The 26,471-nt window shown below is 38.2% G+C and overlaps 1 protein-coding gene across 1 annotated transcript in view; it reads right to left on the bottom strand.

Moving 5' to 3' along the window:
- The window catches only part of tut4 (terminal uridylyl transferase 4), a 62,711-nt gene that overhangs the window by 12,407 nt on the left and 23,833 nt on the right, over positions 1–26,471 (bottom strand). Inside the window, exons 11-22 of the mRNA XM_079802819.1 lie at positions 23,713–23,898; positions 20,922–21,096; positions 17,609–18,108; positions 14,754–14,904; positions 14,565–14,651; positions 12,515–12,618; positions 11,447–11,504; positions 11,239–11,342; positions 7,217–7,306; positions 6,689–6,802; positions 3,654–3,731; positions 2,798–2,975 (exon numbers count right to left, since the gene is read on the bottom strand). Coding sequence (XP_079658945.1) covers positions 2,798–2,975; positions 3,654–3,731; positions 6,689–6,802; positions 7,217–7,306; positions 11,239–11,342; positions 11,447–11,504; positions 12,515–12,618; positions 14,565–14,651; positions 14,754–14,904; positions 17,609–18,108; positions 20,922–21,096; positions 23,713–23,898 — 1,825 coding nt within the window. The remainder of the gene's footprint in view (positions 1–2,797; positions 2,976–3,653; positions 3,732–6,688; positions 6,803–7,216; positions 7,307–11,238; positions 11,343–11,446; positions 11,505–12,514; positions 12,619–14,564; positions 14,652–14,753; positions 14,905–17,608; positions 18,109–20,921; positions 21,097–23,712; positions 23,899–26,471) is intronic.

The following is a 26,471-nucleotide window of genomic DNA, read 5'->3' on the forward strand; positions in this document are numbered from 1 at the left end:
CATCTTAAGTTATGGCTAACATTCTCACACAACACAGGAAGCTTCAAGACTCTTACTCGCATCACACACACCTCACCCCATCCCTGCCCCCATCCAACCGTCTGCCTCCCCTTTCCTCCTTCCTATCTCCCTTACTATTCCCAACAAAAAATCCCATCACGTGACCACGTGTACAGTGTGTACTATGTATGTAATGTTTGCATGTATGCTTAGCAATCTGCATTTCTTTATTTCCGGAGAGCGTGTGGCGGCGCTTTAAATAGCTGCGGCTCGGAGGCTTGCTCCAAACTTCATTTCGTTGCACTGTACTTGTACATGTGTAATGACAATAAACTTGAATCTCAATCTCAATATCCATCCATCTGTCCATCCATCCAAACCTCCATCCATCTATCTATCAATCCCTCCATCTATATCCACCCAACCATCTATATATCCATCCATCCAAACTTCCATCCATCTATCTATCCATCCCTCCATCTATATATCCGTCCATCCATCCAAACCTCCATCCATCTATCCATCCCTCAATCTATATATCCATCCACCCATCCATCTATATATCCATCCATCCGTCCGTCCGTCTATCCATCTGTCTGCCCATCCATCCAAACCTCCATCCATCTATCCATCCCTCCATCCAGGGGTGGGCGATATCTCGATATTTAAAATATATCGAGATATTTTTTAAACACGATATGGATTTTGACATATCGTATATATCGATATATTGTTTATATTTAATTCTGATTCCGCCACTTTGCTTGTTTGCCTTCTCTGTGCTGTGCTCGCGCCCGCTCGCTCGCCCCCCGCCTCCTTGCTTTTGTTCCCCCTCCCCTCGCGTGTTGTCATGGCGGCGTCCGCAACCAGCTCGGAGGCTACAGAACTCGTCTTAAAAACAACTGGCTCCATTATATGGAGATACTTCGGTTAAGGCGTCGGACGAACAGCAGACAGATGTCTACTGCCATGAATGCTGACAGTTGGTTCTCAAACACTTGATCCAAGATACAGTTTACCTAGGCAGCATTACTTTGCGAGACAAGAACTCCCGCGACTGTACACTACGGAGAGAGAGCGGCTTGCTTGCTGGAGAAGGTTACTTACTATGCCCTTGATTTGAGTTGTTTTAGTTTTGAATGAAAATTCATTATTTGCATGCGTTTTTTAAAGCCTTGCTCGTAGGGCACCGAGCGCGCGCACTAAAAGCCTGTCAAACAAGTGATTACTGGACTAAATCTTACTGCGCTAATACTGTCAAATACACACAAGGTTAACATAAACACAGTCGGTAATGTCTAAAGTGAAAGTAAAATCGGCGTGTGTTTGTATATTAGATGCGTGAAAGTCTTAAATTGACAGCAGGGCAGCCTATAGTGAACACGCTGCCGCTTGTCCTTAAAGGGACAGTTCACTCTAAAATGATGTCATTATTTACTCACTCTAATGTTGTTCCAAACCTGTAATAATTTCTTCTGTTGAACACAGACAGCTGATAGTAGCGATTGACATTCATATTATTATTTCCTACAATGGGGACCAGCAACTGTCAGGTTTCCAATATTCTTCAAAATATATGTTATGTCCAACAGAAGAAAGAACTTTATTCAGGTTTAAAACAACTTGAGCGTGAGTAATCAATGACAGAATTTTCATTTTTGAGTGAACTATTCCTTTAGTGGTTAATAAAATAACAAAAGACAAAGAGAAAATCACTCACGGCTCTTGACTGAAAAACTAATACAGTAGCTTTAATAAGAATCAATGTATATTTTATAGGGAAGTCTATGTAGTGTTTTATTTTTACATTTATTCATTCAATTTCATACTTAAATGCTGCTGTACAGCTCTGAGCTGCCAGTGTAAATCTTAATAAATATATATTTATTTTATATTATACAGTACACTAGGAATGTTTACAAGGGTTTTTTTAAAGTAAAGTTTTAAGCTTAAGTAAGGTTTTTCAAGTCTTTTAAGTAAAATAAAGAAAGAGTATTGCAATAAAAAAAAAGTATTTTTTCCTCCTTAAGCTCTTGCTGTTCGGCTAAGAATAGAATAGCAAAAATCTGATGCGACTAGCCATCAGAACCGAACCGAACCGAAAACCGTGGAAAAAAAACCGAGGTATGTATTGAACTGTGGACTTACTGTATTGTTGCATCCCTACTTTGTTCCTACATTAACTGCCTACCTCTTTGCACTTCAATAAAAAAAAGACTTTGTGGTATTTGGCATATTTGTTTTTGCAGTAGTTTTTGGGGGGTTATTTTTCCTGTAAAGATATCGAGATATATATCGTATATCGAGATATAGCAAAATATATCGAGATATATTTTTTGCTCCATATCGCCCAGCCCTACCTCCATCTATATATCCATCCATCCAAACCTCCATCCATATATATATATCCATCCCTCCATCTTTATATCCATCCATCCCTCAATCTATATATCCATCCACCATCCATCTATATATCCATCCATCCGTCTGTCCGTCCATCCATCCAAACCTCCATCCATCTATCTATCCATCTCGCCATCTATATATCCATCCATCCGTCCATCTATCTATTCATCTCTCTATCTATATATCCATCCCTTCCTCCATCTATATATCTATCCATCCCTCCATCTATCTATATATCCACCCATCCCTCCATCCATCTATATATCCATCCACAATGGATAACAGGAATGGATAAAGAAGCAAAATAAATTATGTTATTATAATGCTTTTGTATTTCAGAACAGAGTGAGAGCAAACGCTTTAAGTCATTGCGTGACAATGTGTTTCAAACCTTCGATTGCGATGCATTTGGACGTCCACTGTTTCTCAAAGGTGGTGAGGCGCTTGCGCTGGCGGATGGAGATGACGTGCTCTTTAAAATCAAACTCTTCTGTGTAGAAGCGCAGCAGGCCGAGCCACAGCTCCCCGACGGACTCCTTATTCTGATGGAGCTCCGGGAGACGCCGCCGCTGGACACGCAAAACACACACACACATTAGTTAATGCGTTTGAGTGGACTTGGAAATACATCGGGCTGCATAATTTGTTTACACGCCATCCAATTGAATAAATACTAATTGCGCTTTTCCACTGCATAGTAACGGCTCGGTAGGGTTCGCTTAGATAGCACCACCTTGGTTGAGGTTCCAAGCACGCCATACCAATACTAAAATGTGACGTGTAAACACTGCAGATCACTGATCGGTCAGAGAGCTTTTGTGACAGTGATATAGCGATTGAGACCCTGAACACATTGCTAAATGCAAGATTCTCTTACCCTCGCGGGCCTTCGAGCAAATCAAGTCATGCCGTTTACTCTTTGTTGTACGAGTTCCCAGACTCTCTTGTTTTCAGCAGTATTTTGTTTTGTTGTCATCAGCCTCCTTTGAAACAAACTTCTTTGTCTTACAGTTGTCTGGCTCTAATTCTGAGAAGTAGAGGCGACGCAACTATAACGATCAGTCTACAATCCCACCCACTTTGAAGCAATACTAACTGCAGTGGAAAAGCAAACTGAGCCAAACCGAGTCGTCCCACGCAGTGGAAAAGCACCATAAATGGGTAGAATCAAAAAGGCAGAATGAAACCTCCTTGAGACACAAACAAACATGTATTATCAGAAACAATCTCAAACCTATCCTGCTCACCAGCTCATCAAGGTCATTGAAGAAGAAAGCGTTCCAGCCGTCCACCATCCTCTGAGGAACAGTGTTCCCATCAAATATCTGCAGAAGAAACAGAAGCTGGCTCTTACAGCTACAGAGATTTCTTAGAAACACAATCTTTTATTCACTAACAAAAAAAATCATGTTATTAGGGATTTTTGGACACTGTTTTAGTGTATTATTATTGTAATAGTACAGGACTCCAGACTGCGACCTATTGGTCACATTTTGCAACCTTTTTTCCTGCAAGTGCGACGAAATATTGTGACACTTCCACGTTGCCCAACTAATAAGAGCTGCCTTTTATGTTGTATATGAGAAACATCAAACTAAACGAAAGTGAAACACTACACTGTGTAAACAGTTTATCAGCTTTATTATTTACCGTTTATTATTAGACAGGGCAGCGTGAGTTCAGAACAGGTTTACTTACGGGCCGAACTCGATCAGGTGACACCGTTACTACACAGTGCTGGGAGATCCAGTGAGAAAGCGTTTAAATTCAGCGCAGAATTCAGTCTTATAAACCATATCGGATCAAACAACGCTGATGTGGAAACCGGGAGAAGCATTGTGCCGAGAACAAACAAGTTATAGAAGGCTTTGCAATACACAAATCACCAACATTCACCATGGATTTAATGTAGCAATGCTAACTGTAACCATGGTATTGTGGCAGAAATGGTTAAAATGTTTTTACATTATTCATTACATTATTCATACAACTTTTGAGAGTGAAATTCAAGCACATTTCAAGGGCTTCACACTTTTTCCAGCACTTCAAAGCTCTAAATATTATTCATATTTAGTGTTATTTTTAATGTGATAATTTGTAAAACTAAACGTTTAAAGAAAAACTAAAACTTTGTTGGAAACAAACACTTTTTTCAAGCACTTATTGACCATTTCCACTCCCTAAAGCCGGGGGCATACTGTGCATACGATTTATAATAGTCATTTACGATTGTTCCTTGTCAGACTGTAGGAACATGATCCGAGCTGTAAACCATGTCACACTGTAAGATCTAAGCTGTCATTAATGTCAATTAAAAACTGACGCACGCAAGAAAAAAGTTTTACATCATTAATCAATGACGCGTTCGGTGACTGAGCTGCATTGTGGGATTGAAATGGTGGCTACAGAGAAATCTCTAGAGCTCATTTTGGTCATAGTTTGTCTTGAAAAACGAAGATAATTTGACGATCGTCGTAGGAGAGTTCACAGGATCGTGCGTCAAATCTTCAGCGTTAAAATTTTATCGCAGCGGTCATTAATCAGCTGCCGATGAACATGTCAAACTAACGATTAAAGCCTTCAGATTTTAGCCTAAGATCAGAGGAATCTTTTAGGATTAGTCCTAAAATTTGTCTCAGACGGCCAAATCGTGGCCAAAATCGCACAGTGTTAACACCGGCTTAATATATGGAATAAAGTAGGAACAGTCTCATGAAAAACAAAAACTTTTCTTGATTGAATGATACAGAAAGAAAGTAAAGAGCGCTCCTTTTATAATCACTAAAGCTGTTGGTCAGTTCCATGTGATACTATAGAAGAACAATGGTACATTTAAATGGTCCCATGGAATGAAATTTTCATTTTATGAGTTTTTTTAACATTAACATGAGTTCCCCTAGCCTGTATATGGTCTCCAAGTGGCTAGAAATTTTGATGGGTGTAAACCGAGTTCTGGCTGTCTTTCTCTGCCTTTGATAAAGGCTGAGACGAGCCGATCTGGAATCTTCCCTGTTGTGTCGTCATAACAGGAAAGGTTACCTCCTGTTCCTCTGTTTGCCCGCCCAGAAAATTAGGAGAAAATGGAGTTTATCAGTCGCGATGTCAGCACAGGCTTTACAAACAGACTTTTACCATATGGATTCGACAGCACTGCCACAAACAGTGAGTAACAGTGTTTATTAATGCCTAATCTGTGATCAGTGATTTCTGATGTGTAGCTAATCATTCAAGTTCACGCAGACTTTCTTTCGAAATCGTTTAATACTGTCAGCCCCGCCGCTGGCTATCTTGATGCCCTAAGCGTAATGCATCAGTGAATCAAACCAGTGACTAAACGATCAACTTCACATCGTTTCTGTTAGTAGCATGAAACAAATCCGTGATTGAATGATTAAACTAGAGAGCGATCAAAGAAGACTCTCTTTATAATGTTCGTAGCTGTCAATCACACGTCGCGAGTGTATCTGCACACTTGCCCAAACTGCCGTTATAATGAATGACGCTGTTATGCTGCACGAAGCTCTTACTGTATTCATGTCGATCTTGTGTTCGCTGTTGTGGTGAAAGCATTTTGTGAGAGAAAACGTGTTGCAACGATGAGATCACTGCATTCACGCGATCAAGCAACAAGAATGCTCATCACTGCAGCTTTTCATGTGATGGGAAAAGATCATAAAATAATGCTATAGTCATCACTTTGACGATTTGTTCATCTTGACGGCTGTGATGGTAAAAAAACTTTAGAGGTTTAGAGGGGTTCTACATGTTACAAAGGAGGAAGATGACGGTCGCTTGACTGGGACTCGTGTTTATTCAGAACTCTCAGATACAAACAAAATAAACCCGCGGCCTCAACAACTCGGTACAATAAAACTTTCTCAGCTATCTTTATCCAGCTCTGCTTCTCTCTGGTCCTCTCTGGTCTCTCTCTCTCTGGCAGTGCGTGCAGATTTTGCTAAACCATTCCCAGTCTGCCACATAATCTAATACATCTAATACTCATTTCAAATGCAAAGATGTCAGCCAATCACAAAAGTGGGTGTTTTCACTGAAGTCTCACAGCAGACACGCCCCTTGAAACAGAGCATTGAAGCCAGGGGCTAATATCAGTATAGAAAAATGCTTTTTATTTCTAAATTATGACAGTTTTTGATGTAAAAACCATAGCGCGGGTCAGGTGCTGGCGCCACCTTCGGTAGAACTGAGTGGCATCAGTGCCACTGCTGTCAAATGTTAGTCTGGAGCCCTGTAGTGCCAGTATTGCTAATGGTGCTAAGGTTACCTCTTGTAACACAGGGATGACTGGTGGTTGTCTCTGTTGTAGGAAATACAGCACCATGAGGATGTAAGCATAGGAGGAGAGACTCCCTCTGGAGGCATCGCCAATGTCACAGCGCTGCCAAACACACACATTTATACATTTTTACAGTATTTTCCGATGCAATGACATTTAATGAAGAGAGCAGTGATAGACTACATTTAATAAAAAAATGTGCTAATTCTACTTTATTATTAAATATATACAGTCGTATGACTCTTATTAACTGAGAGACTACAATTAATTTGAGGTCATAAAACTAAATGTATAGTTAATAACTTGGCGGCTTCTTTCACTCTTTGGTTCGACTTATTCAGGACTGTTTAAAAGTATGGTAATGGTTAATGTGTTTGAAAGAAGTCTTTTCTGCTTTTCACCAAGGCTGCAATTATTTTATCGTTCGAATATCTAGGGAATATTTGATGCTTTTATCTGCATTCTGCAAATTAGATTCCTATTTATGATGACAACAGCAGGGATATCTGGTCTTACCTTGGCAAATACTTTCATAGTGTAGCCCAGATACTGCACACGAGGGTCTATAGCAGCGTACGTGGCCAGCATCCGGGTGTTGTGTTGGGCCTGACACACAAAACAGGAAATAAAAAAACAAAACAGATAATAATATAAATGTAATGTAATATAATATAATATTAGGGCTAGTGCTGGGCGGTATACCGGTTCATACAGAATACCGGTATTTATTTTTGTTATGATATGAATTTTTAATATACAGCAATACCGGTGTATGTTGCTTAAATAACATTCGGAACGGGGCCACTGTTTGAGAAGGGTCACGTTTCACTGTTGCACTGTAGTGAGGACACCCCTGAGATCGCATTACAGCGGAGAATTCAAACCACATGCGGCACAAGCAAGAGAGCGGTTTCTGCGCGGAGCGCCGCAATGAGTATATCCTCTAGTGCTCTAAACACGAACCAGCAGCGTGTATGCGCATATATTTAATCACGTCTTCTTAAAATGAAACATATGTGCACTGATACAGGTACGTCTGATCATGACCACGATGACATGATGAATTATTCTGCTACACCCAAGACAATGATGTAGACCAGGCATTCTCAACCCTGGTCCTTGAGGGCCACTGTCCTGCAGAGTTTAGCTTCAACCCTAATCAAGCACACCTGAACCAGCTAATTAAGATCCTCAGGATTACTAGGGCTGCGTCCGAAACCTGCAAAATGCTGCCTTCGGAGGACATATTTCAAGGCAGGAAGGCATCAAGGCACGTCCGAATCTAATGTTAGCTTCACTTCCTGTCTCCAGAGATACCTTTATCTGATCGATTTACGAAGGCAGCATTTATGTGTCCTTCGCTGCCTTTGAAATCCCACAATCCACAATCCATTCTGTGACAGTTGAGATGGGGAAAAAAGATGCCGTCCGAAAGTTGCGTTTTGCCGAGTTTGTGTGTAAATGTAAGTTTTTTTTACCAACATTTTCTACTTCTAATGTTAATTCTTGCGAGAAATTACTAATGTAGCAATTAAATATTTGTTTAGTTCTCACTAAAGCTCTCTCTATTTTGCTGTAGATCATTTAACGGTTACACTGCCTAAGAAGTCTGTCCGAAATCAGTTTCGTGAGGTGCCTTCATGCACAAATGCTGCCTTACAAGCCATTGTGTGATAAGGCAGCGAGGCAACGAGTCAGCTGTCTAGGTTTTCGGACGCAGCCAATAAAGCAACAGGCAGGTAAGTTTGATAAAGGTTGGAGCTAAACTCTGCAGGACAGTGGCCCTCGAGGACCAGGGTTGAGAACCCCTGATGTAGACTGACAATTCAAAGATGAACGGGCAAAGAAAGTAACTATGCCTTTATTCTTTCTGTGTTAAACTGACGCGTGTCGTTTGTTCAGAGACTGTAGTGCTCTTAAATGTATTGAAAATATCCTTAGACCGTTTAAATGTTCTTCCGCGTTTCTCCCTCGTTTTGTTGTTATATAAGGATAGATTTTTAAAATGCTTAAAGTGCCCTCAACTCAGTTTTTTTTCTCTCCATGGTCATATTTTAATATTAATGTGTCTGTAGTCTGTTTTATTGGTTGTCTCCCCACAGCATCATTTTGTGGGGCTTTGCGAACCTGTATTAACTGTAGCGTGGAATTTTTCTACAATATTTACTCATCATGAGAGTAAAATAGGGCATTCTAGTCAATCTACTGCAGTATTTCCTCTCTCAATCAGTAGAAAATGTGGTTAACACCCGGTCATGCATAGGGAAAAAAATACTGTAATATACTGCAAAACCGGTATAATTTAGAAAAATACCGTGATATAAATGTTTTGTCATACCGCTCAGCACTAAATAGAGGTGTAACAATACATCGATTTAGATTGATGCATCGATCTAAAGTCTAACGATACGATGCATCGATGCAATGCGTTAAAAAACGATACCTATAGGCTATTTATATATTTAAGAGGCACATTTGTTTTAACACTCTACACATGTTCACACAATGTAAGTCTATGCATTATCGCCAGCGCGTGCATTCTCGTTCAAACTACCTTTCAGAGTTTGTGAAATACGCTCGGGACAGCCGATGGAACTGTCAGTGTCCTGATTGGCCCAGCGCTGAATCTTCGCGAAAGTTTATCATTTGCTTGAAGCAGCGCGCACTCATTTCAAACTGTGCACAGATAGGCCACTGAATTGAGTCTTATTTATTTTTTGTGCTTCAGTAGATAAAGGTCTATGGTTTGCCTAATAAGAAGAATAGAGTGCTATGAATCGTTCTTAACACTGAGATTTTTAACTGTTAAAAGAAAATGCTCAATAAACTTGGAGCGCTGCCCGCTGTGACTCTGTGTTGCTTCAAGTTGCTTCTAATTATGTTTACCAATTTATTCTTATATTCTTTATATTTATTTTCATCATCTATTGTTCTAAATTTCAAAAATTTTCTATACAATATATTTTTCTTCTTACATGCTTTTATAATGCCTTTAGTAAACCAAGGTTTCTGTATTTTATGATTAACTTTAATTACTTTAAGTGGACAGCATTTATCATAGATCTTTAATATTTTTTCCAGAAAAATACCATAAGCCTCATTTGGGTTTTCATAACTATTGACCTCATCCCAATTTTGCCTGCTCAGTTCCTCTTTAAATATTTCTATTGCTTCTGGTGTTCTGTGTCTCACAATTCTGGACTCATATGTTGGCCTAGAATTTACTTTAAATACATTTTGGAAAACTGCAAAAACAGGTAGATGGTCACTAATGTCAGTTATTAAGAGCCATTATTGAAAATATTATCTATTAATGTTGCTGATGATGCTGTTATCCTACTTGGTTTTACTATTACTGGAAATAATGTAATATTATAGAAGGTGTTAATAAAATCTGTGGTCCCTTTATGTTCTCCCGGATTAAGCAGGTCAACATTAAAGTCCCCACAGACAATATAGGTCCTGTTTCCACTTTGCCTTTGATACAAATCTGATATAAATTCATTGAAGGTTTCAAGTGGTGAACCAGGAGTCCTATATGTCCGAACTGCTTGCATTTTAATTTATATGCTTAAATTTAACCCTGTTCTTATTTTTATTTTTAATTATACTCTTTATTTTTATCTTTCAATGTTTTCTTTATTTTTTATTTCTTTTAATTCCTATTATAACTGTAATATTTTTATTTAATTTCTGTGTAAAGCACTTTGAATTGCCACTGTGTATGAAATGTGCTATACAAATAAACTTGCCTTGCCTTGCCTTGCCTATGTACAACTAACAGTTACATTTTTCCGTTTTTCAATTTTAACTTCAACAGTCACACATTCTAAGACCTTATCAATTGTTGTTGACATGTCATTCACTAGATTGCATTGTAAATTTGAATCCACATAAATAGCAACTCCACCTCCTTTTTTGTCTTCCCTATTTATTACAAACAATTCATATCCATCTAGCTCTACATCTAATACCTTATCCTTATCTAGCCATGTTTCAGAAACCGCTACTATACTAAACTTTGGAAAACTATTTAAATAGTCTTTAATTTTAGCAACATTTTTCCATAGACTTCTACTATTGAAGTGTATCACAGATAAAGATTGCTTCATATTGATTTTACTATTAAATTGTTCTTCTGTGTAATACTGACAATTTGGTTCATTATAAAGATAGATTTCTGGGTCAATTTCTCTCTCAATGTCATACTTGTTGGGTCTGATAAATTTAAAATTATTAAAATTATTCAAGTCAAATAATTTGTTGGATGTGTCAGATAAGTCTATGTTATCAGCTTCATAAATACCTAAATTAGAAATTAGGTTTATATCATTTTCAGGGCCTGTACAACTCATTACTGATAATCGAATTGATCGATATACTCCTGAATCGAATCATATCGTTATCGTATTGCAGAACTTTTTGAGGTATCGGAAAATATCGTATCACTGGCTATGAGAATTGATATTGTATTGCATCGTGTTGAACCATCCGATTTACACCCCTATATAATATAATATAAAATAAAAGAGTCTCACCAGTGTGTTGTAGAGGCTGATGTCTCCCTCCAGTCCGCTCTGCCTGTGTTCAAACTTCACTATAGGCACTTTAGCAGTTGTGATAGGCAAGATATTCCTTAGACCTGAACCACACAAACAAATTAATCAGTCAGCGCTGAATAATCAACTCATACGGACTAGATTTATATTGACATACTGAGTTTTAAAAAATAAATCAGTCTCGCACCTGTGTGTTTCTTCAGCACCTTGGCTAAACCCTCGATGATCTCCTTACAGTTCAGTTTCTGCAAGAAGGACAAGAGAAAGAGACTGTAGTTATTGAAGTACAATAATACAAACTGGTCCCTTTTTGAGTGCTTTTAAACAAAAAGTGCCATTTTAACAGTGAAATCAGGCATCAAAACAAAGCACAATATAAAGGGAAGAACTTCTGAAACTTGTAATGATTCCAATATTGGCCTAATCACTCAGATATTTAAAGAGGATCTATTGTGCTTTTTTACATGTTCATCTTTCTTTAGTGTGTAATGTTGCTGCTTTAGCATGAGAAAGGCAAAGTCGCAATATTCCAACACGTCACATTATTACGCATTTAAATAAATAAAAACAATTACTTAGTTAGTTAGTAGTGTAAGGGGCAGCACAGTTCCAAAACACGCTCGAAGAGCTTGACCAATCACAGCACTGGTCCAACGCCCAATAAGTCATTTCCCGTACAACAACGTCACTCGCTGCTTGACTACCATAGCACAATGCATCGTTGAAGAAATCAACTAACTACTCGCGACTGTTTCCCGAAACCGTATTGTCGCAAATTTGTCATTCAACCACGTTGGTTAACGATGTCACGTAGGTGGTGGAGTTATAACTTCTTTTAATGAATCCGTTTGAGATTAAATCAATGCTATAATCTACAGACATGGCATCTAAGGACTTTATTTCCAGATTCAATCATAAGCCCTATTCGGACGGTAATTGTTCCTTGTGGGGTCATAAGGTATTTTCATCATTGACAGGGGCTAGTCAGTGATTTTATCGCTGTCCGAATCCAGAATGTCAGTGTTTTTCTCAGTGATTTTCACAGACCAGCCCCTGTCAATGATGAAAATACCTTGTGACCCCACAAGAAAAACTTACCGTCCGAATAGGGCTAATGTCAAATATGTGAAAAATAATGTGTTTTTGAACATTCAAGCATGAAAACCTGTTATAGTAGAGCCCAAAACAATCAAGATTGAAAAAACTTCCCATCTCCTATAAATGTCCCTCTTTTGAAGGTTAACAGAATTTATACCTCAGCGGTGTCATGACCCTCCAGTGTCATACAGATGTCCAGGTCACTGTCACGAAAGCCAAAGCCGTTCTTAGAAGAACCAAACAGACAGAGCTGGGCCTTATCTGAACAGACAAACAGAATAAAGATACATTTTCATCAAAAAGTAGGAATTTTACAATTATCCAATCTGTCAATAATCATAAAAACCGTGAAATTAAGATTTTTCACACACACTGTTGGCATCCCTAGTCAAAAGTTGCTAGACTACAACAACTACTTCCACATTTTTCAAGAAGTGCACTCTCTCTCCATGGTTTCTACAGACAGCTGCGAGTAGGGGGATATGATGTCATTGAAAGGCGATGCAATGACACGGGGCGTAACACTGGTTAAAATTGCAGATTTCTCTGGATTTAAAAATTGTTGGAAACATTGGGATAATATAAGTACACAAGTCAACAAAATATATAACATTGTGGTAGCACTTTATTTTACAGTCCTGTTCCGCCCGTACATACTATGTCCTTATGTACTACAATAACTGAGTAATAACTAGGTACTAACTCTGAACCTAAACCTAAGCCATGTAGTTTACTCATATTACTCAGTACTTTCTTAGGTAAGTACACCAACTACCGCTAAATATAGTTCAACCAATATTGTTCTTGTGGTTTTTGGATATTTTAATGCAAAAATCTACATATTGTACCCTTAATATTTAGACGTTTATGGTTCTCTGATGTTGATTAATGCTCACATTACATGCAGGTAAACAATATATATTCAGTAAGAGTTTATCTTGATTGTTTCCATTTATTTTTATTTTATATTGTTATGATTTAATTATTAGCTTTTCAGACCCCATTTTTTAAACTCTGTTGTAATATCTAGTTATGTCAAAAAATTTAATGCTACGGAGCCACTAAAGGGACGTGGTAGTGGAAAAAATTATTTTGCGTTTCCTCGCAAAGATAATGTCCCGCTGGCCGTTTCAAACAGCTCAGTACATTAACAATGGAGTGGTTAGAGATTTATTTTGAACTTGGGCTCAAATATAAAGAAATACAGTCAGTGCTTAGTTAATGAGTTCAGTAAAGTTGGCAATATATTCACAAATTTGAACTTCCCGGATCAATAACTTGCAAGCGAGGAGCTTTGCTTGCAAGCAGAGGAAGACGCTCCATATCTAAGCTGTTGAATTCTACATTGATCGTGCTTTAGGTCTTGGCGTAGTGGTCAAAATGGGGCAAGTGTGTGCATTTCCTGGATGCCCGAACGCCGGGGCTACGTCATATTCTCACGCATGTGTCGTGGTGCTTCGTGAGTTCACGTCTGAGGCCCAGACGGAAGACAAAAACTTGTTGAATAAAGTCGTTATTTTGTTTGTTTTTTGCGCACAAAAACTATTCTCGTCGCTTCATAAAGTTATTGTAGAACCACTGTAGTGAGATGGACTTTTTAACAACGTCTTTAGTGCCTTTTATGGGTCTTGAGAGTGAACCGTGCCATTGTGCCAATGGAGGCTTTTCTGAGCCATCGGATTTCAGAAAAAATATCTTCATTTGTGTTCCGAAGATTAACAAAGGTCTCACGGGTGTCGAACGACATGAGGGTCATTAATGACAGAATTTTCCTTTTTGGGTGAACTAACCCTTTAAGCTCAAGTTCAAAATAAAACTCTAACCACTCCATTGTTAATGTACTGAGCTGTTTTTTATCTTTGCAAAGCAAAGCAAAGTTTCTCAGGGGGAACACAAGAGATTTGAAAAAGAAAAACTAGTTAACACTTACTTGAGATCTCTTCTGAGTGCCGTAATTTCTCTAATATTTTGTTCTTTTGAAAAGTTGTGAAAACACAATAAATGTAATTATTATTTTGCTACTAGACTAGAGGAAATATTTGAATTAGGCTCCACTACAGAAGTTTACCCAATTATGACAACTTCTGCTTATGAAAATCCTTGAAACGTGAAAAGGGTCCATTTCCACTTTATTTCAGTTAATAAAGTAGATAAAATAAAAAATTGTGAAAACCCTGGTATGCTTTCATATGAATATGCATTCGCACCGTTGTACTCTTTTCTAATGAAGTGCTCCAGACTGGCCAGAATCTGCTCACGCTTCTGCTGCTCTACGAGAGACGGTGACAGCTCACCTACGAACACAAAAACATCACGTTTGAACCTCAGCATAAATGCACCCGAGCTGCTGGTGCGTTGGATATGAAACACAGATGATGGTAAAGTATGGCGCTCACGGTAACACAGCATGCAGAGTCCGTCCAGGATTTCTCTGAAGTGCTCGGTCATGGGCGGCAGAGGATTCAGCTCGATCTTCTTGAAGTCTTCAGGGCAATCGTCTTTAAGGTGGCCGTCTCGCTTGCAGATGCTGCATACGACCGTTGGCGGCTGGACAGAAAAAACACCACAAGACACTTCATTTCTGGGTCACAGCATCAAAGTTGCCTTTAGGCCTCTTATGTACACTACTGTTCAAATGTTTGGGGGTTAGTACAGTATCTATAAAATAAATTAATACTTTTATTCAGCATGAATGCATGAAATGTATCAAATGCGACTAAGACGTTTATAAAGTTTTCTAAGAAAAGATTTCCATTTCAAATAAATGTAAAAAAAATGATTTCGTTTTAGTCATTTTAGTCATCTGAATTGTTTTTAGTTTTAGTCTAGTTTTAATTGACTAAAATCTAATGAGTTTAGTTCAATTGTAATGTATTCATTGAGCATTTCAGCATTGCATAACCGACTGTTACTTGAATACATATCAAAACTGCCATTGACAAAATTGTGTTTTTGATAAAAAAAATATGGACGACGAGAGTAGGAAGTAGAGGCGCGATTATCAAAAGTTGCCCACACTCTCACAGATGCAGAACAATGCATTATGTTGGTGTGAAATAAACAGTTATGAAAATGTAGAAATTAAAGCTAAAGCTCCAATCTCCTCCCAAAAATCCCGAAAAAAGTCTGTTAGTGCCTCAGTGACAACTTCACTCAGAGAAGCCGTCAATCTCAGCTGTCAATCATGACGTCACACCCCCCGTTTTTATAGTATCAAAAAACTCACTAAAACTAAACTTATTTAAAAACGAACACTTGAAATGAAATCTTCGTGATAAAAACTGCCTAAAATGACAAACCATCTTTAGTAAACAATTATTTGAAGTGTAATTGAATTGTTTAGTTCGTCCCGCGTCCATTGTAATACATGGAGAGGTGGGGTTTATGAGCTATACTGGGACCAACCACCGCATAGGCTTCAGATTCTGAGAGGAGTGCTACAGATTTGGTTCAAGCGCAAGAATACACAAAAGAGAGGTTTTTTAAAAACCTCTATATAGTTTTTATAATGTATTTCTGCTTTAGTTAGTATATCAGGTTAAGCTAAAGCTTCAAATAAGTTTAAGTTTATTGTTTTAATTTCAGTTAACATTAATTTCAAGTAATTAATGTTTTTTTAATGGTTTTAGTGAACTATTATAACCCTGATACTTTATTGCATAATATTTGTCAAATACTGTTCTTAGTCTTTCCTCCTGACTATGAATTAAATGGGAATGAGCAGTGGCTGTAACCAAAAACGCATATATAATGCGTGACTTTTAATTATAAACAAGCTGGAAATACACCAGGACTCTTATTTTGAAATGTCTGCGCCTTACTATTGCTCTTTCAAGTTCAGATGAGGGAGATCAAATATGCCTTGTTACAACCATCTAAACCATATTACTATATAAACATTGTAAAGTAAACATTGTCATTATTCCTCAGCATTAGTTCATAAACAATTACCTGTCATAAATGTGCGCTATTCCTTGATTGAGCTGTTCTGAAGCGCTGTTGCGTGAGCCTGTAGAAGCTCAACAGCGCCGTGTTTTCCCGCCGTTAGATCCGCGTGTTACAACTCAAATGTGCGCATCTGTTACACAGGACATCACTGCCCTACAAAGGCAAAATACCTTAACTCGCTAGAGTGTGGAACTGAGAAGAATGACTTTAAAGATTTTTAGTAGTCCAGCCAAATTAATTATAGGCAGGACACTGGAAATCTGTCAATTAGATGTTTTAGTAATGAAAATGATCTACATAAAAAAAAAAATCTTGAGCTCAAACTTGACTTTTGACCCCTATTTTACTGTCCTCTGCCTTTGTATTGTCTGCAAAAAGTGAGAAGTCACACCAAGGTAAAAGGCAGTAACTTCCACATTATCAATATTTGGTTGCTGTTCACCGTTTACAAAATCATTATAGTAACACCTGTATAAAATCTAGAGACCATGGCATTTATTTTGGATGATTTAAAATTGCTTTTTTTATATGGAGCAGTTTGGTAGCCTATTCATTGGATAGATGACTAGCCAATTTATGCTATAGGCTACTAGGAACTGGTGTTACAGTGTTCTATACTTTCCTGTAGCTCAAACAGTTGAGCATGGCGCTAGCAACGCCAAGGTCATGGGTTCGATTCCCAGGGAAAGCAAGAATTGACCAAATGTAAAATGTGTACCTTGAATGCAATGTAAGTCGCTTTGGATAAAAGCGTCTGCCAAATGCATAAATGTAAATGTAAATGTTCTGCCTTAGTTTCTCCTGGGCTTTTGGAAGTTACTGTTGAGACAACCCATAATTTTCTCGATAAAACAACAGAATTGACTCAAGATCCACATGACAAAGGAGGTCTTGAAATATCCCAAAAATATCAACAACTAATTTTTGAGTTACTGCCTTTTGCCTTTGTAGGGCAGATAAGTTCTGACTGGATCTCTTCCCTAATCGTCCCTCCCATGTATCCCGTTATTTAAATGTTTGTAACAAATAAATAATGATATGTGGTTGAAAAGATTGTTTGTGAAACTGCTTCATACTGTATATTTACTAAGTTTATTAAATTATTGTCTTTAAATAATTCAAGCACTTTTTATAAATATGGCCATTTCCAAGGGTTTTCCAGGACTTGCATTTCAAAAAGTCCAATTCAAGTACTTGAAGCACATTGTACGAACCCTGGAATAAAATCGCATGGGTGTTTGAATCGCGATCACGATACTTTAACGATTAATCGTTCAAGCTCTACTGTATCCCGTGCAATTACCTTTCCTCCCGTGAAGATCATCCTGTCGAAGATGTAGTGCATGTCTTCTGGAGCGATACTGTCCTGTTCCTCCCTCTCTTGAGCTTTATCCTCCTCCTCCTCCTCATCATCATCATCACTGTCCATCAGCAGGCCGTTCAGGACGGAAGGAGACACCGCTGTGGGGAGTTCCCGGGAAACCTCCATCCCACCATCGCTCACCAGGAGCTCAGTGAACCCTGCTCTCAGGCTCTCCTCTTCCTCAACATCCCTCTCTTCCTCATCATCACTGCTGTCCTCCTCGCCGCTCCTCTCCACGTCCTTCCGCTCCAGGCTGTCGTTGTGTCCGTGCGAGCGCACTCTGGATTTCTTCCTCAGTAAGCCGCGGCTGGCGTTCACTCCGTTCCTGCTCTGAGGACAGGCAAAGTACTTGTAGGCCATGCGGAAACGCTCCTGGATGTACTCAAACACCATCTGACTGTTCAGACTGCGAGCCACGTTCCTCTTCAATGCAAACGGATCTGGAACAGCCAACATCTCATCATTTAAAAGTGCTTTCATACTGCAGCTGTTGCTCATTTTCATATGCATCTTAAAGGGATAGTTCACCCAAAAATGAAAATTAGCCCATAATTTACTCACCCTAGGCGTGTATGACATTCATCTTTCAGACGAAAGATGATATATTAGCCTATATATTCATTAGCCTATATATTAATTAGGCATGTGCCGGTATCAAATTTTCATGTTGCGATTAATTGCTGAAGCTTTTATCACGGTATACGGTATTATCACGATATTTTAAAAAAAGTTGCAAAAAAAGTGTTGTCATAATATAACAGGTTTAGAAACTTTCTTATAACAAAAGAACCAAACATTTAAATACAATAAAGCAATACACAAAAATGTATAAAGTAAACAAATATTTGAAACAGATTAAAGTGCTAAAGAATTATAAAGAACAATAGGTAACACTTTACAATAATGTCTCGCCAGTTAATGCATTAACATTAACAAAGAGCGAATAGCTACATTTTTACAGAAGTTATTCTTCTTTGATAATGTTAGTTTAAAAAAGCAACTGTTAGTGTAAGCTCAGGTCCATTAAATAATACAGTTACAACTTTTGATTTTAATAATGTGTTATTAAATGCTGAAATGTACATTTAACTAAGATTAATACATGCTTTAGAAGTATTTTTCATTGTCAGTTTGTTAATGAATGAACTAATGTTAAATAATGGAGCCATATTGTAAAGTGTGTGATTGAACAACAGTCAGAACATATTCAAACAACATCTAGGGCATGTAATTTAAAACTTAAAAAAAAAAATTACGTTTGAAAATGACTTTAAGTCTTTAAGTATTAGGTTATGTGATGACGAGCACGGATTGTGGTTACTGGGGAAACGGCTGTATTTCTGCTGTTCCATCAGCGCCCTCTGCTGTCTGAAAGTGAATGTGCACTTCAGTGTGTCTTCACGCCTTCCGCCATGTGCTCGGCTCATGAACGGTCTGTTTACATCAGTGCGCGTTCCTCTTTGACGCGTTGTTCATTTTAAACGGTTGATGGGTAAAGTATTCTTAAAATACATTCAAAAAATCTGAATAATTCGTAATAAATAATTATTCACGGTATTTTGAAGTGCCCACGATAACAATATTGTGCATGTTCATTATTGCGGTATATCGTATTACCGTTTACCGGCACATGTCTAATATTAATTATATTCTACTGAATCTGTTAGTGAGGTCTGGATTATTTAATGTGTGTTTAAATAAATCTGTCATGAAAATGACACACACTGTGTATCAATGATTTCAACAACGAATTGGGAAAAAAAAAGATTTAGAAGTTAAGGCAAAAACGGCCTTATGCGAAGTTTACATGTTTGCACACAATGTGTTATTTGAGTGTTAATTATTATATCTAACTATAAATAGCAACTGAATTTAGGCTAATAGTTTGGGCTCTGTCCTTTAATATTATAGCAATGTGTGAGTAAGGACTCCCTATAGTTTACAGCATTATCTTTAAGAAACTTTTAGTTATAATTGAAATCATTTAAGGACAGACACAATTTATTAAAGCAGCACTAGGTAGGTTTTGCTCTCGGGGTCCCCCTACAGTTGGGAAACAGTATTGTCCTCTACTACTGTCGTAAACTCTGTCATTCTACATCAGGGGATGCATCGCACATGCATTTGTTGACATGACAACTATGATAGCCTTGAACACTGCAGCAGGAGTTCACATGTCTATGGAGTTCACATGCATGTTCTGCTTGCGTCGCGTGTGAAATGTCTTCATCCCAGGTACAGTGGCACATGTTTCAGCATGTCATATGAATATAATTTCATGGGTTTTATTTTTTTCAAACGCCAAATGATCGCGATGCTCACGTTTACAAGCCAGCATCATTATAGTAGCCTAGTCTATTGGTTACCGTTTTACAGAATCTATATGATACTTCAATTCAATGTTTGAATGGTAGGTAATAACCATATATCGTCAATATTATAATATCAAGCTACCATAGATGAATCTGCAAATTTGAAAAATCGATTTGCATTATAGCTTGAGGCAAGACAAATAAACAAATATCACAGACATGTTAGGTATCCTAAAATATGATTTTGTAAGTCTTATGTATTTACGTGCAAGAATGTAGCCCCTCCTCCTTCAGCTCACGCCAACGAGCAAACGCTGGCCCAATGTTGATCCTCGTCCTGCCTTTAATCCGATCACTTTTCTCGTTTCCTCTTTTTGCTTTCCTCCGACAAAACCTTTGCTTTCTTATTTTTCTGTGCTGCTTATCGGCCATGACTATAACATTCGGCAAACAAATGATAGTTTGGCTCGCACGTCCGAATTTAAGGAAGTGGGGGTGGTGGTGGAAGTGACGTATATGCCGTAAAGCAGTCGCATTTTGTAGTTCTTTTTTTTCTCGGGTTACTACCCGAAACCCGAAGTTTAAAAGTACGATTAAAAACGATACAGACCCCGTCAGGCTATGGCAGACGTGTCATTCAACCTATTGTAAGTCGATGTATCATCACAAGAGGTTTGAAAATATATTATAAAGGTTGAAAAGTTACCTAGTGCTGCTTTAAGAAACTTTTAGTTATAATTGAATTCATTTAAGGACAGACACAATTTATTCAGAAAACCACTGTTTAATACAAATAAATAAAAAGCTATTTTGTAAAACTGCTGTACCGAACCGAGACTTCAAAACCGAGGTATGTACCGAACGGTCAGTTTTGTGTACCGTTACACCCCTAGTGTATATCCCTCTGAGCCCCACTGGATCTCAAAGATCTCTGTGCCTACCCTCGATGGCGAGTCTGCGGCGAGGCCAGTGCTTGAGCTCTCGCGACAGCAGCTCTCTCAGACGGATGCTGATGATGTGCTCCTCCAGTGCAAACTCCAGCGTGTAAAAGCGCAGGAGCTCCAGCCACAGCTGCCCCAGAGACGCGCTCACCGGCTCCTGCAGCGTCAAACGAGCCTACAGACAAACGCATGTTACTCACAGGTTTTCTTTTACAATCACCAAGACCAATTTCTCAATACTTAGCTCACTACAGAAGTCTGTTTTCATCCATCTATTTGCATGCACATTTTGGGAAATTGCATTTAAAAAAAAGCGTCAAATAAATTTGCCCAGGCTGCAACAACGGCTCTCCTCTTTTTTCTCTGCCTAACGAGAGCAACATTTTGCGGACCTTTAAAGATTGTGCAGAAAGCAAAACACAGAATAATCATTTCACCTGCATCCAGTGTGTCCTTTGCATATCGCGCCGTTTTCCGGGTCAGGACGTCTTAGGGCTGTTTCGTGTATAGTGTAAATGCAAATATCGGATATGGGTCACTTTTAAAAGATGATGTAAGTGGGTCATCAAAACTTGGTGATTTTGCATTAAGACCTGGGCCTGTATTCATAAAGAATCTTAATGCAAAGAGTAGCTCCTAGTGACAAAATTCTAAGAAAATTCTTTGAAATGTGGGCGTTTACTCTTAAAATTAACTAAAAAATCCAAGTAAAGAAAAAAAGTAATTCAGAAAGCATCTTAACCCATAAAAGAGATCTTAAGGTCAAATTTGTTAGGAGCACGGACGAGGACTTTTAAGAGGCTTAAGAGTTTCTTTAGCACCGGAGAAAATGGCTGAACAAATGTGTTGCAGACAATGGATGACAGTTACTTAAGACGCTATAGATTAGATCGTGCAGGGATCATGTTTGTTGCATTAAACCCAACTTTCAAACCACCAATTAAATCAGTGTAATTGGAAAGGGTGGAACAATGTTTATAGTTCTAAGCCAATCAAATACCTTATAGGAAATTAACAGCATGGTAAATAATAAAAGGATTTATATACATATATATATAATGTGTGTGTGTGTGTGTGTGTGTGTGTGTGTGTGTGTGTGTGTGTGTGTGTGTGTGTGTGTGTATACTTAAAAGCGTTCCTTTTTTCCCCTTTTTGGACAACCAACCAATCATACATAGCAACGGGGTCAGCCCCGCCTCTTCACTAAGATAAAAGTTTTTGTATTTTCCTTGCTCAGAGTTGCTCTCAGATCGGTTCCGAATAGCTCTTAAACTAAGACTCCTACATAAAAGTTTTTAAGCTAAATTAGGAGTTTTCTGAGAGGACTCTAATAATCTTTATGAATACGGGCCCTGCGGTGTAAATGCGGCCTCTGTCTCAACACAGGATGTGATTGGATAACTGGACTAACCAGCGGACCAATCTCATCGCACAAATGTTGGTTTGGTCTTTCTGAAACGCCTGAGCCAAAGTAATCAAAATGGTTGGGTATCATTTCCTCCCAGAAGCGCCTCACATGGTTGTGTTTTCAAACACCAGCATCCGAACGCAAGATCACATGGCAGTGTTTCTTGCGTTTCATCTGTGCTCTGAGATGAAAGTCATTTATGATGTAGGGAAAAAGAGCAACAGTGTCTTCCCTGATTGCAGCAACTTTGATTTTTATTACAGATATTTTGCACCACTTTCCTAGGAAGTGACGGTTTTGTTCTCTTGAACACATGGGATGGAAACGCTGCAAATTAATTATGCAATATTCCAATTTTGCACTTACAGTGCAACTGGAAAGTATTCATAGCGCTTCACTTTTTCCACATTTTATGTTACAACCTTATTCCAAAATTGATGAAATTCATTATTTTATTTATTTATGTATTGCTTTATTCGCAAATGAATGATGTGTTATCCCACTCAAACATAACCATTGCCAAACTCTATGCACCTACAGGACAAATTTGCACATTTACATACTTCTTACAAAACTGTTAAACTTAAGTTTATACCCTAAAACTGAGTAAGACAGCAATTTACCACATTTCTAAAGTAATATCGATAACACTTTACATTAAAGGTCTCATGTGTTAACATTAGTTAATGTATTAACCAACATGAACTAACAAGGAGCAATACATTTCATGTATTTGTTAATCTTAATGTTAATATGTAATAAAAAATATAGCTGTTCATTGTTCGTTGATAGTTCACAGTGTATTAACTAATGTTAATAAACACAACTTTTGATTATAATAATGTATTAGTAAATGTTTAAATGATTATTAACCAAGATTAATAAATACTAATGTTAACTAATGAAACCTTATTGTAAAGTGTTATGTGCTATGGCGAATATACATTGAACAAAATTATAAACTGGCCAGCCTAAGGCACACCTGTGCAATAATCATGCTGTCTAATCAGCATCTTGATATGCCACACCTGTGAGGTGGATGGATTATCTCGGCAAAGGAGAAGTGCTCACTAACACAGGTTTGTGAAAAATATTTGAGAGAAATAGGCCTTTTGTGTACACAGAAAAAGTCTTAGATCCTTGTGTTCAGCTCATGAAAAATGGGGGCAAAAACAAAAGTGTTGCGTTTATAATTTTGGGACATGTATGAAGTAGTTTTAGTGCATTTTCAATGTTAAAATAATGCTGTGCCAAGCTGAAAGTTGGTTATTGCGTGAAGAGTTTTGAAAAAGTGACCGAAATGTGTCCTAGAGATTATAAAAGACTGTAATACTTTCCTCAGGGTTTCTTTAAAACAATCATGCATATCGGTGAAATGTTTACCTTGCCCTTAGCGTACTCGCTCTTCTTCTCTTTCTTCTCTGCGTGGGTTTTTGGTTCAGGTTTGGCTTTGCCCTCACCGCGGCCCTCGCCAGCAGGAGCGGGCCTGTGCTCCCAACCCACGAATGTGCCCGACTCCATCCCGGTCAGGTGAAACTCATCCACGCGCTTCACGTCGAAGCCCTTGATCTGACCAGAGAATAAAGTTCACATTTATGTAGATTTACTTTAGTTTGAGGTTCACTACATTTTTGACACAATAGTGTCAATATTGTCTGTTTTTGTTCAATTTTGCCAATTAAAAAGGGTTACAAACCAGAACAGAAGTGGTATGCTTCTCTGAGCAACACGCAGCAATGTTTCATAACTGAATGAATCTGTGGTTTATAACGATTCGAGTGAGCCAATGATTCAGTGACTCATTCATAAAGACAGTCACTTGCTTCGTTCCTGAACGAATCAATCGTTTGAGTGAATCGGTTGAGTGAATGACTCAATGGGCCCTATTTTAACGATTTGAGCGCATGGTCAGGTGTATTGGGGGGTGTCCGAATCCACTTTGCTAGTTTAATGAAGGAAAAACTGTTCAGTGCACCAGGTGCATGGTCCAAAAGTGTTGTCCCTAGTCACTTAATGAGTCGGGGGGGTGTTTTGGGTGTAACATGCAATAAACCAATCAGAGTCTCATCTCCCATTCCCTTTAAAAGTCAGTTGCGCTCGCACCATGGCGGATTCGCTATTTACATGGAAGAATTTGACAACGGAAAGAACGCTTCTCCAGAGAGGGATCTTTTATTTGTGATATTTAAAAATATTTGTGTGCTGCTGTGCGTCCCTGTGTGTGTAATAAGTGTACGCCCATTGTGTACCCGCCTATAGATGCATATTACTAACGCATCCTTTAAATAACACACAAATACTGCGCTATTGACCTTAGGGCAGGTTTTTGTTGGTCAATGGCGCAGTCGTTTTCAGTTCCTCAATATAGCAACACGCCAACAACGCGCCTGAACTAGGGGTGGGTGATATAGCCTCAAAATGATATCACGATATTTCAAGAATATTTGCGATAATGATATTTATGACGATATAGAAACAAAGTTTTATTGGTGATTGCAGCTGGTAGGCAGCAGCATTTATTAGTGCAAACAAAATGAAGGGCATTTTCCATCCTTATCCAGTGAGCTCCTGTGATGACTGAATACCTAATTCGAAATGTAAATCTATTGTCATAAGGCAAGAAGATAGAGCAACCATTGTCTACAATAGTATTTTTTTCCCTACTATGGTAGTCAGTGGTTGCTCTATCTGCTTTGTTATAAACATTCTACACACGTGCACCGAACCGAAAGACCAGTACCGAAAGGCTTCGGTACGAATACATGTACCGTTATGCGCATGTACCGTAAATGCACTACACGTCATTGCATCACTATATCATTGATATCGCGATATGACACTTTTTTTATCATATAAAAATGTATGCCGGTGTTATCGTGGACCGTATGATATGGCACACCCCTAGTCTGAACACACCTAATTATCAGACCAGCACGCCCATGGGCGAACAGATGGGTGCGAGTAAATCTTCACTCTGGGCGACTAAACAATTTCTATCATTAGCCATTGGCTAATAAACGCTTAGATTTTACTCGCCAGGGCGTGTCTAAGAGGCTAAGAATAAGTTTAGCATAGATATCTTTTCACTCACTGAACACTCGCTCTCCATCAAGCGATCTGTCTAGTTCAGTTCAGCTCAATGGATGCTTGCGCACCTGTATTTGACATACCGAAAACTCAAGTGTGAAGGCGCACAACTCGCCGTCACTTTGAGAGAGCACTGTGTTTCTCTCTCTCTCACACACACACAGCGCGCAAGAAGAGAGAGAGTCTTAAATACCACGCAGAATTGACGCGCTACATGTCAATCATATTCTTTGTTGTATTTTCCTGTCAAAGCAACGGAGTTCATTTGGAATTATTCCGCTTTTAATAAGAAGCAGAAGATATGCGGTAGTGGGCGGGACTAATGCGCAAACGGCAATCTCATTTAATCTCATCTATTACCGCCCCTGTTTTGATTTCAGCAAATCAGTTTGAGCAACGCTGACAACGTGATTAATATTCATGAACCCAGCAGCTCATCAGTCTTTAGTGCGTTGTATATTGTTATTAATAGTAGAATTAGTAGTAGTAATAATAATTAATATTTACATTTATGCATTTGGCAGATGCTTTTATTCAAAGCGACTTACAGTGCCCTTATTACAGGGACAATCCCCCTGGAGCAACATGGAGTAATGTGCCTTGCTCAAGGACACACTGGTGGTGACCGCTGGGATTGATCAGTTTGATCAGTTCCATGGTTTAACCCACTGGACCACCATCTCACTGTATATATAAATAATATTATCTATTACTATTATATTTTTCTTACAGAAACACTCAATGACCAACAATATCTTAAGCACCACCACCAGTATGTGTGTGTACAGTGTATATTTATTATGGATGTATAAATACACACACATTGTATATATTGTATATATATTGTATTATAATGTATATATTTAAGAAATATTTGCATGTATATATAATTATATAATTTATATTATATATAAATATTGTATATATAAATATAAAAAATATTTCTTAAATATATACATGTGTATGTATTTATATACACATAATAATGATACACAGGACACACACATATGTAAACACAAACTTTTATTTTGGATGCGGTTAAATCACGATTAATT

The sequence above is a fragment of the Gobio gobio genome, assembly GCF_949357685.1.
Source record: "Gobio gobio genome assembly, chromosome: 21".
Classification (NCBI taxonomy): Eukaryota; Metazoa; Chordata; class Actinopteri; order Cypriniformes; family Gobionidae; genus Gobio; species Gobio gobio.